General features: G+C 40.6%; 1 protein-coding gene across 1 annotated transcript in view; it reads right to left on the reverse strand.

The window, feature by feature from the left end:
• Positions 1 to 11,090: 11,090 nt before the first annotated feature.
• Positions 11,091 to 13,957, reverse strand: part of ctnnd2a (catenin (cadherin-associated protein), delta 2a) — a 159,219-nt gene continuing 156,352 nt past the window's right edge. Inside the window, exon 23 of the mRNA XM_017301924.1 lies at positions 11,091 to 13,873. Within this exon, the coding sequence (XP_017157413.1) occupies positions 13,466 to 13,873 (408 nt within the window). The 3' untranslated portion in view covers positions 11,091 to 13,465. The remainder of the gene's footprint in view (positions 13,874 to 13,957) is intronic.

Here is a 13,957-nt window from a genome sequence, read left to right on the forward strand (position 1 = left end):
CTAAGTCTAAACTATGTTACAGAGTAAACTCAATAAAAACAGGCTTTATCTGTGGCATTGTTCATTAAAATGGCACATTACTGATGTATTAAAATAAAATACGATTGGTACACTTAATGATATTAGTGATTAGGCAATGCATTCGGCAAGTACTTTTACTTTTAATACTTAAGTATTTTTAAAAGCCAGTACTTTTTTACTTTTACTTAAGTAAAATGTTAATGTGGTACTTTGACTTTTACTTAAGTACATTTTTGTCTGTGTATTTGTACTTTTACTTAAGTACATTTTTTGAGTACTTTCTCCACCACTGGTGAAAATAGCTAAATAAATTATCTTATCGTTATATTATTGTTCCATGATGACAGCTGAGGTTCTGCCTTCCCTGACCGCATGTCACTGATCTGTTGTGTTCAAATGTACAAGTATCAGATTTTAGTAGTAAAGCATTATGTTAAGCCCTTAATCCACTGAAGAAGTTTAGGATTGTGAGATATATTCATATTCATCTACGATTGGCTGGAGATCTGTTCAGGGCGTACCCTACTTCTGGCCTATTGACCTCTGGAGATAGGTACCCTGACCCATCATGACCCAACTAGCAGCGGTGGGAAGTAAAGTACAAGTACTTCGTTACTGTACTTAAGTACAATTTTTGTGTATCTGTACTTTACCTAAGTAGATTTAATAATGTATACTTTCTACTTTTACTCCACTACATTTTACGGTAAGTATCTGTACTTTCTACTTCACTACATTTCTACAAAACTGCCACGTTACTCTTACATCCAAGTCGCATTGCTCTTTTTTTCCGTTAAAATGTGAAGTTCAGGGACTTAAGGTGGCGCCGTAAAATCCGAGCAATAACGTGACTTAGTGTCTGTTGTCACCCATCGCCTCCMCCTTTACTCGCACGCGGAGCTCCAGACATGCGCAGTGGTTTCCTCTAAGCGGGAGAAGATGTCTGTTTAATCGTCAGTTATATAATAGTGCTGCATAAATCGTAAGATATGGCGACATGTAAAATCAGCAGCACTTCGCTTCACAGATGGTGGGGACTTGGTCCAACTTTTATCTTCACTTGGAAGGAAAGCTTAAGAAAGGTAAGATCTGTGGACGTGATGCTAGCAAAGCGAGCTGTACTGAGACATGTTACATCTGCGATGAAAAAAAGTCACTCATGCAGATTAATTATTGTGTGGAGGTGTTAACTGAGGTGTTGCAAATATGGGACAGCGCTGTGACCAAAGTGCAATAAAGTGATGTCATTCAGGAACAATCCGATTCTTCTGGACTGATCTTTACTGATTAAATTTATTTCAGTATTTAATATCTAGTTTTTTTATGGGAATGTGGATCTTTCAGATCAATTTGAGAAGCAATTTTGATAGGTAAAAGTAAATTTCTTTGTGTCACGTAGCGCGGGGTGCTGGTCTTGACTTGGTCTTGGCTCCTCGGTTGCATGTCCTCCCCGACCCTCCTTCTTTCCATCCCATTTCTGTCGGATTTCTTTAAAAATAAATGCCACTAGTGGCAAAAAAATGAAGTTCATGTTATGTTATTACAGGAGACCAGATGTTTCCATCCCTGAAATTATGATGCATAGAATCGGATATCTAAGTCTAAACAATGTTACAGAGAGTTAACATAATAAAAAAATGCTTTATCTGTGGCATTGTTCATTAAAATGGCACATTACTGATGTATTAAAATTAAATACAATTAATATTGTTTTAGCCACTGCAGTCAGCAAGTACTTTTACTTTTAATACTTAAGTATTTTTAAAAGCCAGTACTTTTTTACTTTTACTTAAGTACAAATGTTAATGTGGTAGGTTTTCCTTTTACTTGAGTACGTTTTTGTCTGTGTATTTGTACTTTTACTTAAGTACATTTTTTGAGTACTTTCTCCACCACTGTTAAAAACTAAACAGCAAAAAAAGTATGTCAGATTATCTTTAGCAACATTTGATTAGTTTTGGCAAATTCCATATAGGCTACATGAAATAGGACAACAGAAAACCAAAACCTACTTTGTTTCAGATTGACTTTATATCAAGCCTAAATTGCAATTTAGAAAAAAATTTTTTAATTAAATATCAATTGAATTTTCCTGAATTTAATTATCATTTTCACAACATGTGCCTTATTTTTTCGGATTTATTTTTTATTAGCAATGCATAGCATCTCAAGGCAGATATCTTCCTTTTCATAAAACCTTGTGAAAAGGTTTACAGAATCTATGAGTACTGCTAAAATTCCCAATATTAATTTTAGAAATGGAACCGAACGAGTTCCCTCCAGAGCAACCAACTGATGAGAAAACCGATGGCTTCGTGACAAAAAGTATGAAAACCGTTCAACAGGAATGTCTCCATATTTAACACCAAGGGAAAAAAAATGTCTTAAGCCACAGGCTCAGATGTCACTGGAAGCAGAAATGAATTGAAGACCATCTCTGCCTACACAAGAAAGAAGCATTTCTTATGGAGTGATCTCCCCTAATGAAGCAGCCTATTTCCATCTCCCACCCGACGCACCGCCGACATGCCAAAGCAACAGCGGGATGAGCAGTAAAATCCGAAAGAAAGAAAAAAATCTTCTGCATCTGTGTGTGATGGAGAGACTTGGGGTGACCTCATGACCGCATACTTTCTGTTTTCACACCACTACACCACAGTTGTTCATTAACTGGCTGTCACAGGAGTGTGAACTAAGATCTGCAGGCGAAGATAACTTAGCAGCTAATTAGGATGAGACTGAAAAAGGTTTTAACGAGCCCAAGGATAAAAGTTTCAAGTTACGCATTTGTGCCCGATTCCATACATGGATACCTGTGGAAGAGGACATTTAGCACAATTAAAATATTTAAATCGCCGCAATAAGTCGGGAAGAACGCCGGGTGCAATACGTGCATGCATTTACATACTTGCATGTTTGGTCATGAAGAGTGTGTGTACGTGTGTGTTTTCACAGTGCTGCAGGCAGGCCAGTTAGCAGCTCCATAATGATGTAATTGTTGCATGAAGAGGCAGCTGCATGCTCCACCCAGGACATGAGTGCATGACATTCAACACACACAAATATGAATTATCCATTGAAATACACAAGGGGGAAAAATAGCTAAAATTGGACAATCCTTTATTTTGCACTAGATATAAGTAACCGTAAACACACATGATGAGGGGACTTGGCAGTGGAGAAGCTGTCCGCACTGATTTGCATCTGCAGTGGAGTAGAATCTGTTGCCGAGGCACGAGTCTCTGAGGGAGGTGTTGACGGTCAATCAAATGGACCAAGAGTTCAGACTGAGGTCAGGATGAATTCTACCATAATCCTCTAACTCAGTAAGACACGGTGATCAAGATTAGATCTTGTTTGCGCCACAGAGAATGCTTTCAAAGAGAGAAAGTTTGAAAAGGTTTTGCAACTTTTAAAAATATATCATAAGAAGACATAAGCGTACGAGAGTTGGCTTACCTTTACCAGAGGTCTGAATCCTGTGGCCCCGGAGCCGCAAGTGGCTCTTTGGATTTTCCACACAACATCTCCTAATATCCAATGCCTAAATATTATAAAGAGATGACACATAACATTTGTGGATCTATATGAGTTTTATTTAGTCGGACTGAGGTAAAAAAAAAAAAAAGAAAAAGAGGGCTCTTTTGATTGTAAAAGTTGCAGATAGTTGGTCTTTGTCAATATTTTTGCAAAAGGAAACACCTAACTCTGGATTCATAAGCTGTTAAATAATATTTAGAATCCAAGATTAAATGCATTACACACTGCTGTATTTGAGTACTACAAAGTCTGAAGAAAAGCCCCAGAGGGTCGATTTGTCCGTGGATTTGTAGGTACAGCTGAAAATCCTAAGTAATTGTCTTTCACTCATGTATTCTCAAGTATGTTACTTTACGGCCGCTACTTCGTGCACAATTCACAAATACGTCAGTATGGCCACTAGATGGAAGAACGCAACTTCACTTTGTCAAGGTAGCACGTGTAGGAGTCTTTGGTCCTGCAGATTCATCATCACCCGTCACTCAGATGAAGCTTAGTTTGCGATGTTCCAGCAAAAAAAAACCCAGACACAACCTGCACAACTCGGAAGGGAAAAGGACAAATATCATAGCCCCGGATCCAGCTCACTTTTCTTCCCTCTGACTTTTGTGATTTTCCATCCACCCTATTTTCTCTTCCACGCCCCCCCTCCCCCTTTCAAACTTACACACTCATACACACATTAGGAGAGCAAGGGAAGAGCGTTCATTACCATTGCGTGAAAATAGATGGCACAGGTTCAAACAGCCATAGGTGAAAATCCTCTTCAGAAGTCAGTGATCTCAACACCTGCCCATGGCTGATATGACTCCCTCTTTCCCTGTTTCTGTGTGTGTATGCGTGTGTGTGTGGGGGGCCTTGCCCTATGAGAGGAGCACTCTCAGTGACGGCTTACAGAGACAGAATGAGGACGTCACAGGTGAATGAATTTGTTCGAACTGACAGATGTGCATGCACGTATTTTCTCTCTCTCTTGCACACATACGCATGCAGGGTTATATCTCTTGACACACATAGCTGTGCTCTCGTTTTGCTTCTCACACACACACACACACACACACACACACACACACACACACACACACACACACACACACGCACACACACACACACACACACACACACGTGTACTGCCGTAGCTCTGTGGGGGCCAGCTGGGGCTTCTGCAGCAGCACTATCACACATGAATAACCAAGGCTTCTCCTCTGCTCTGCAGCATTGGCTATTCAATACCTGACAGGGCGCCTTATGGTGGGTAGTCTCTATGTGTGTGTGCGTGTGTGTATTCCTGGCGTGTGCATGGGCTTGCCCTTAGTTACATGTGTCCATATCAATCACTGTCATATTAAAAAGGGTAAAAGTGAGAGTTAGAAGAAACTCTCCTCACTTGTCAAGGAAACATCCCGTTTGTCATTTTCATCTCAGATTGCCTTTGTCAAACTGCAAACGTAACTGAGCAAAAATATTCACATCTGTGTGTTTTTTGTTGGAGTTATTAGTGGAGTGTTGCCATGAAGCTATAACTTACACAATCATCAACAGTTTTCATAGCCAGGTTCATCCAGTCACAATAACAGTCAATTATTGGGATGCTACCTGATTCGTGAACACAAATCTGGACATGGTTTGGGAAAACAATACATGGTTTGAAAATGTTTTCCAAATGAATCTCCAAAAGATGCGCTGTGTATTGATGTTTCGGTTGCATTTACTGTGACTCTTCTGCTAAAATAGTAAAAATAATAATAAAAAAAAATCCAGGTCAAGAAATTTGGTTTACAAGTCACTCAATTATTAAATATTCCACTGCAGCAGTACAAATTAGAGAAAAATAGCAAAATGGATAGACAACGTTAAAAAAAAAAAAAAAAGCTTGGCTTTTTTTTTTTTATTCAGCTACGTAGTGTCGACATTTTTAAGATCCAGCCAGCACAGGTAAGTTCAGCTGCATGAGGCGTATCCCTACCAACTTTGAACAGATTGAATTTCTTGCCTATTCTTTTTTTAACTAGGCCATTTTAACACATGGTTATGCTTTGATCTCCGCAGGAGTCAAACTCCAGTCCTCTGGGGCCGACGTCCTGCAACGTTTGGATGCGTCTCTCTATCAACACACCTGAATCACATATAATTAGGGCGTTAGCAGGACTCAGTCAAACTTGACTCCAAGAGAACGTAACTTAGTCATTTGATTTTATTTTGCATTTTGGACACATGATAAAGTCGTACGACGCCAGCCCTGGAGGACTGGAATTTGACACCGTTTCATTTCGGAACATTAATCATGTAGATCACATTACCCGATGATCAGTGTTCATCATGCCGTGGTCTTACAGACAGGCTGTGTTCCTGCGTATTCCTGCATGATGGCGTCCAACATCAATTAGCAGTCTGACAGGAGTTGCCTAATCCACCAATATTAGCCAGTCAGGGGCAATTTTGTTCAATGTCATTAAAAAGGATGATTTTCAAACAGCATAAAAAGATCTGTCAGACATGTCTACACTTTTTAACTCGGCAACACGTGAAATATTTGGACTTGTGGAGTGTTTTTCTTAGCTGTTTATTCAAAAGGTTTTCGTGACAACTATGTTCAGGTGGTTTAATAAAGTAAAAAAAAAAAAAACTTGGTAAGAAAAAAATTTAAGCATCTTGATGTTTTTCACAGGTTTACCGCATCTTGCTGTGGAAAAAGGCTTACGGATGTGTGTTGTCTTTTTTGTGGTTGAGCCAGCAGTTACAGCACATTTTATGACAGAAAGGCAAATGAAAAGTGAAGGCAACAAAGACACGATCTGAATAAAAGCGGATTTGGGAAAATTATCATTTTTGCTCGTTTTTCTGCCCGTTCTGTTGCTCTGCTGTCATCACAGATTTTTATTTTTTTTTCCTGCTTCGTTTTGCGTCATAACCCTTCATGCTTTCCTTTGACACCGTGAATCTTTATGGTAATTTCAAACGCTAAGGAAACCATTACTATTCAAACACAAACCTTGCACTTAGCCACTCATGTCATCAATAGTGTATAATGTACAAGCTCTTCAGAGAGGATTTCTAGAAAGTTACTTAAACTCTTAAGACTGGATGTAGCATTACGAGGTTATGTAATTGAATGCATTGAATGACTGAAAACCTCTCCATAAAAAAATATTAGAAAGGATCTAAACTCCTTTGGGTTTAGCTCAGTGTTGCTCAACCTTTTTTGGACCAGCGTCCCCCTAGCCTTGATCCAGGTCCCTCACTGCCCCCCACCAAAGAATTTGCAGGCTACTTTGCACTGACCATTATTTTATCATTAATATTACTATCACTATTGTAGATGTTTTGATTTTTATTCTTGTTTCTGTATTTATCATCAAAAATAATTTCCCAGAGAACAAAAAAGCCATGGGAATAGAAATTATTTTCACAGGTGTCTACGAAAAATGCAATGAACATTCAAGTTAAAATTGGTAGGCCTATCAGCAGCCAGAGTGGAAAAAATATTTTGTGTCATTTTCTAGTTGTTAAATGTTGCACAAAATGACCAGATAAAAGATGTACAGCAATGCCAGTTTAAACTTTGAACTATTTGCATAACGACTGAGCTCTGCAACATTAAAACATGGATAGAATTGTAACTACATTAATCATAGCTCTTCTTCTCTTCAGTGTTTGTCAGACTCTGGTGGTGCAGCTCTGTGCTGCCTTCAGGAGAATGGACCACAGTAGTAAAAAGCAATCTTTCTAAACAGGTGACTTAGTGCTAAGAATTTCTTACATTTTTGAAACCTTAAATGTAATTTAAACACTGAAAGAATATCAACCCATTCTTCCATCCATCTGCTCACCCTTCCAACTAGTAAGTAAGTAAGTAAAAAAAAAAAAAAGTGGGGGGTTTTCAGGAAGGAGTTGAGAGTGGGCGGTCAGGAGGTGCTTCCAGATGACTGGGCAGCTACAGCTAATGTGATTAGGAAGACAGGTAGGGAGGGTACTTGGTGTGTCATCTGGAAGGAGTAAAGTAGATAATGAGACTTGGTGGTGGAACAAAAACGTCCAGGATCACACACAGAAAAAAAAAGTTAGCTGAGAACAGGTGGAGCACTGAAAGGACTGAGAAGACTGGACAGAAGCAAAGGAGGACGCAGCATATGGAGAAGGTAGAGGTGGCAAAGGCTAACCAAATGGTGCGCAATGACCTGTATGCTGGGCAGATAGTACAGAGGGAGAGAAGAGATGAAACGGATGTGCAGCAGATTAGGGGGATTGAGGATAGGGATGGAAATGTACCAACAGGTGCAAAGAGTATAAGAGGTGACTGTTGCGGGTCAGGAAGCAGCTAAGATTAGTAAGGGAGATGTGAGGCAAGCTTTGGGAGAGGATGGAGATGGGAAAGGCAGTTGTTCCTAATGGAGGTATGGAAGTGTCTAGGGAAGGTTGTAGTAGAGGGTGGAAAGGCGTTCTGGTGCTGATTTTTAACAACGGGAGAGATGTACAGAACTGTAGCAACTACAGAGGAATAAAGCTAATAAGTGAATGAAGCTGTGGGAAAGAGTGGTGGAAGCTATAGGCTTAGATCAGAAGTTAATGAGCAGCAGTGTGGCTTCATGCCGAGCAAGACTACGACAGATGCTAATTTTTGCTTAAAGGCCGCTGATGGAGACGTACAGAAAAGAGAACAAAATTGCGTTTTTGTAGATTTAGAGAAAGTGCGCGATAGGGTTACGAGAGAGCCGATGTGGTATTGCATAAGAAAGAAGGTCTGGAGTGGAAGATAATTATGTCAGAGAGATGCAGGACCTGTGAGGCAGCAGTGAGGTGTGCTGTAGGAGCTGCAGAGGAATTCAAGCCGGAGGTGTTACTGCATTAAGGATTGACTCTAAGCCACTTCTCGTTTGTTTTGGTGATGGACTGGATTTTCTCCATGTAATCCTCCTTCCTCCCACAGTCCAAACACATGATTTTTAGTTTAATAGATGTCTCCAATTTTTCCTTAGGGATGAGGAAAAATTGGAGGAAAAGTATGATGGACAGGTAACCTGTACAGTGCGTACCCCTTTTCTTGGCCAATGACCACTGGAGATGGGCACCAGCCACCCTCGTCACCCTGCCTGGACAAGCAGGTATAGAAAATGGATATATAAACCATGTGACATTTTCAGTCAACTTCACAGTTATGTAGCACTACTGTGTCACTCTAAAGGAATAAAATTCCTCTGAAAGGCTTTGTTTGGAATATCAAAAAAAAAAAAAAATGTTCAAGGACACTTTTGCTTGGTACTTTATTTTCAAAAAGTCTTTTGACTACTAGACCTGACATTTAAACATCTCTTGAGCCCAGACTAAAAGAGCTGGGAAATGGGAAGTTCCATCTATAACACACAGTAGACCTGGTTGCTTCACATCTTCGTAAGTACAGACAATTTCTCACAAAAACTTTCATCGTATAAATTACAGCCCCCACCCCCACACCCTACCACTCTATCTTCTCCTTTTCCCCTTACATCTCACTTTGTCTGACCTCCCCCTTCAATCCAATCCTCTCCGACTCTTTGCTGACACGCAGCTGCATGAATGTGCATGGGTAGACACACGCACACACACACACACACATATACACACACCAGCAGCCACATAGCTGGAGTTTTGCCATGACTTAATGGGCACGGGTGCAATGAGAGTCGAGAGGGAACACTGGCAAAGACGGAATGAAACAGAGAAGGCCGGAGGCATCCGCGGGGTGAAACAGAGCAGTTTCTAGAAAGGCTGTGCACAGGAAAATTGAAGAGCTATTTTCACGCCACATTAAGTCATGCCAGCCTTTCACTGTGGGACTACATTCAGGCAGAGAAGCCGTGCCTCTATTGTAAAGGCTAATAATCAACGCAATGGACTTATTACCCAACACTGCAATTCACAGGCCAAGCTAGACAGCCTCAAAGAAAGGAAGGCGAGAAAAGGAGGAGGAGGGGCAGACATGAATACCAATGGATTGTAACAAATGTGACTGTCTTCAGTACAAATCCATTCGTTTTATTTGCTTGAAATTTAACTCGATCCAAATGGATATCTGGATAAATGGAACCCAACCTATTTGGGCAAAGCAAAAAAAAAAAATGAACATGATTGGGAAAATGGGAAATTCCATTACTAAATCTTTAAACCTATTCCAGACAATACTGTGACAATGACTGGTGTGTGTGTGTAAAAGCCTTTGCATCTCTGTGCATCTGTTATGGAGACTGCTCTAACTGCATCCCACTGCTGTCACTTGGGGTTGCTTCATAGAAAATATAAAATTGCGTGTCGTGGCTCGTGCCTATCATGTCTGCGCTGGGTAAGTACATTAACTATAGGGTATCTGAAAGGCATCATTATGAGCAGGAGTGTTAACATGCCTATTATACAAAGCCTTCTAATACAACATGTCATTTAAGCCCCTAGTACTTTTTTTTTTTGTAGGAAAATTTATATTAATATGTCAGCACTGCTGTTTCACAAAGACAATGCTAACAAATTGCCTGCTTGTGTAAAAGCTATTATGATGGACTCCATGCTAGAATAGTTTTAAAGTTCATTCATTCTCTTGAAACTAAAATGTGATTTGAAAAAAAAATGCTTATGCACATCTAATTATTTATGCAACATACAAAAAGCAAGTTCTAACCCTTTATCAGGCAGTCCTGAAGTTTCTGAATCTTGGATTGATATGAATTTCACCAGTGAGAAAAAAAAAAAAAATTAGATGTGTAAACATATGCAATGGCGAATCAAGACTAAATATAATGTCACTGTTTGATTATTCACAAAATCTGCCATAACCTAATGGCAAAGGGGCGCTCCACGTCCCCTCTGATCTGTCAGTAAAACACTTGAAAGAAAGATGTACACAACTACAAATCAATTACAAAGGTGAAAAAGACATTCACCTAAAGTATGGGTGTTTTTCCAACATGACTGGACATAAAGATGTTTAGAGATCGAAAATTTAGTTTGGTGTTCTTCTGTCTTGAAGTGAGTCAAGACGCTATGCTAGGATCAAAATAACGTTCTGAGGCCTTTGGCAAAAAGAGCAGCTCATAAGTCCTTGAAGTGACTCAAACTAGTCATTTAGCGTTGTAACATTTTCCCAGTAGAGCCTAATAATTGTATCACAGATCTACCTCTTTAAACAAGTCTTCCTCTTTGGCACAGTAAATGACTTCTCAGCATTTAGAAAAACTGACAAATTTTTTTTAAGGAATGCATATAAAATTAAGCTAGTGTGGGAAAAAGTTTCAATACCTTATTTATTTATTTATTTTTTTTAAGTCTGTTAGATCTTTTAACACACTTGAATCCCAAGAGAGACGCAAAAAGTGTGGGTTATAAAGCACATCAAAGCATTTTAGATCAGTCAACACCATCCGTCCCGTTCACCGACTTGTGAGTTCTGAGAAAATCAAGCGTGTGGGAAAACGGTTCCTACCGTGAATAATGTAAGGGAAACAAGAAGACAACTCGGTGAAAAGGAAATTTGTTGTAGAGATTGAGAGAAGCAGAGACTATAGTTTTTGAAAAGAGTCTTTTATTTCTTTTTTTTTTTTCCCCTTCTGTTTCAAGTACGGTCCTCACTCAGCAGGTTCATCTAAGAAGCATGGACACACGATAACACACAACTCGAGCCAGCGCATCTTCAGGTGAAACTTCTGTTTTGTCTCGATTAGACTGTAGAGGTGCATGTGTGTGTGTGTGGGTGTGTGTGTGTGTAAACGGTGGAGGGTGTGTGTGGGGGGGGTATCAGCATTTTTACGGTTTGGATCAAGTGAACAAGAGTCCTGTTTTACACAACAGAATTGTTTTTTTCGGCGAACATTTGTTGCAATTAGTGACATCGACATCAGCACATAAAAATTATATATCTATATAATTATATATTTATATTTATGTTCATGTATTTATAGATTTGTCTGCTGTCTCAACAATCATTCTAGTGATTTTTTTTTTCGTTTTTTATTTTTATTTTGTACCTTTATTTTTATGCTGTAAAACTGGACAAACTGTCAGTAGGAATGCCTTGTTTGGACATTGATCTTTTTTTTCACAGGAACGCTCACACACATACACCCCCCCCAAACGGAGGCATACGCACACTACTACACACATGCATGCATAGATACACTCGCTCATGGTTCACATGAGCACACTCAACGGGGGCCACGCATTCTTAGTCACACACATGCACGTATACGTAAACACACACGTGTCCCAAACGCACGCCCACACATGCTCGGCCGGAACGGAGAGGCAGATCTGTACAACTACGGGAGGGAGAAGGTGCCCACAAATCCCCCAGCAATAAGTACGGCTTCACCTGATTAAAGCACAAGAAAACCAAAGTTACAAACAGAAGAGACGGCCACCGAGTTAATGTCTGTAAACCTGGACAAAACTCCCCGGGAAGTCTTCTGGGACCTTGATCTGTCAAAGTTTGGCACAATGTGATGTGTCTCCTTTTCTTTACTTCTACTGTACACTGACATAAACAGGTGGATTTGGCCAAACGGACGAGTTTTGATACCAAAGGATTTACTGAATTTTAACACTGTCGAAAGTATTACCCCTCCCCCCACCCACCCCACCCAAAGTCAAACAGCAGTCCTTTCCAAAGACATGAGTGTGCTTTAAACATACAACTATATACTCTTTTGGCAGTGAACAAAAAAAAGCACTTTTCTTGATTGGGACTCCGAGTGCCGCTGCTCTGCCAGTTCCATGCTCTTGCAGCCTTTAAGATGCTCTTGACGTTTGATTATGTCCACTTGAGAAATTGCAATTGATGAAGTGAGCAAAATCACAAACATTGCAGGGATTCCTCTCAGGCCCGGGATAAAATGAGGGAATAAAAAAAAATAAAAATCATTTGTCCACTCACAGCTAGCCCCGTCGTTCCTGATTGCCGTGTTCATGTTTCGCTTTTTTTAAATTTTTTTTTTTTAATTCGCTTGTTGTTTCAGTCAGTCGGAAAATAAAAATCTGGATTTTTGTGAGCAGTCCATCCAAAATGTGTAATATACACATTAAATCCCATTTTTAGGCGTACGCAGGAAATAAGAATGTGTCCAAAAGTGTAAATATAAAAAAGTAGAAAGAAAAACAACAAATGTAAAATAAAATAAAAAAAAAAAAAGACCTACGGTCTCTTGGAAATGACATTCTTTGAAAACAAATTCCAAAGACTCTACACACAGCAAGGTCTTGGCAACAAAAAAAAAAGTATTGAATAAAAGCAGTGCTACGTTTGTCACTTTGGTGAAATGGTAAACATCCACTTCTTCCCTTGAGGCTGGTGTGCTTTCATCTTTCGCTGTGCTTTTATTTTCCCTCACCTCCTTGAAAACGCTCATGCCATCTCGGTGTCTCATCTCTCTTTATCTTCGACGGTGATAGAAGGTCAGACCACTTCCTGCTTCCACAGAGTGAGAGCCTTTCCTCATCAGCACCCTATTATTTCTTGATCCCTCCACTCAAGGCATTTACATACACTCCCACGTTTTTCCCCCCACTTCTTATACACGCTGTACTTCTTCATATCAACTCCCACTTAACCCAATTTGGGATGAAATGGAGCTAACTTTAAAAAAGGTAAGGTGGTCTAGAAAAAATAATAAATAAAAAAAAAAATGTAGGCATGCACATGCAGTTTCTCTTTGTCACTGATTGATTTCCCTTCTTGCTCCGTCAAATTCATTCACAACAATTTTTTTTAAAAACACAAATTTCCTATCATATTTTAAGGTCTTTCCCCCCCCCCCCCTTTTCCAAACTGCCACTTAGATTAACCTTGTTTTAGTCTGCTAATCTCCTGAAAAAAAAAAAAAAATCCCTGTCACACAAGCACACACAGACCGTCTCTTGCCCCCTCCCTCCCATGGTCACGGTCAAACTACACCCAGGAATCAGGTGAAGCCGGGTAGTGGCTCGTCTCGTAGTTCAGTTCGCTGTACGGCCGTGAGGCTGAGTAGAAGTCTACGTAGTTGCCAGTCGACTTGAGGCCCAGGTGCATTCGAAGGTCCTCCCGGGGGTCTCGCGGTGGTCCGGTGGCGTTTGGAGGCGGCTGGGGTTGGACCTGAGGCTGGGCCTGCGCCTGCGCCTGCAGCTGCGGCTGCGGCGGTCCCGGGTCGTCGTAGTAGGCCTCGTCGAAGCTCCGACTCTGGCTATGAGGTGGAGGCTGCGGCGGCTGCGGCTGGGGGAAGGAAGGAGGAGGGGGGTAGAGGTCGTAGTCTTTTAGCATGGTTGCTGACGGGCTGTCCTGCTGGGGCTGAGGGGGCACCACGCAGGACGGGGCTGGACTCTGGTGGGGCAGAGAGGTTTGGACGTGGCAAGTGGGGTAAGTGCAGAGGGCGCGGACAGAGTCGCGGGAGTCGAAGTAGTTGGG

This window comes from Poecilia reticulata, linkage group LG20, assembly GCF_000633615.1.
Source record: "Poecilia reticulata strain Guanapo linkage group LG20, Guppy_female_1.0+MT, whole genome shotgun sequence".
Taxonomy (NCBI): Eukaryota; Metazoa; Chordata; class Actinopteri; order Cyprinodontiformes; family Poeciliidae; genus Poecilia; species Poecilia reticulata.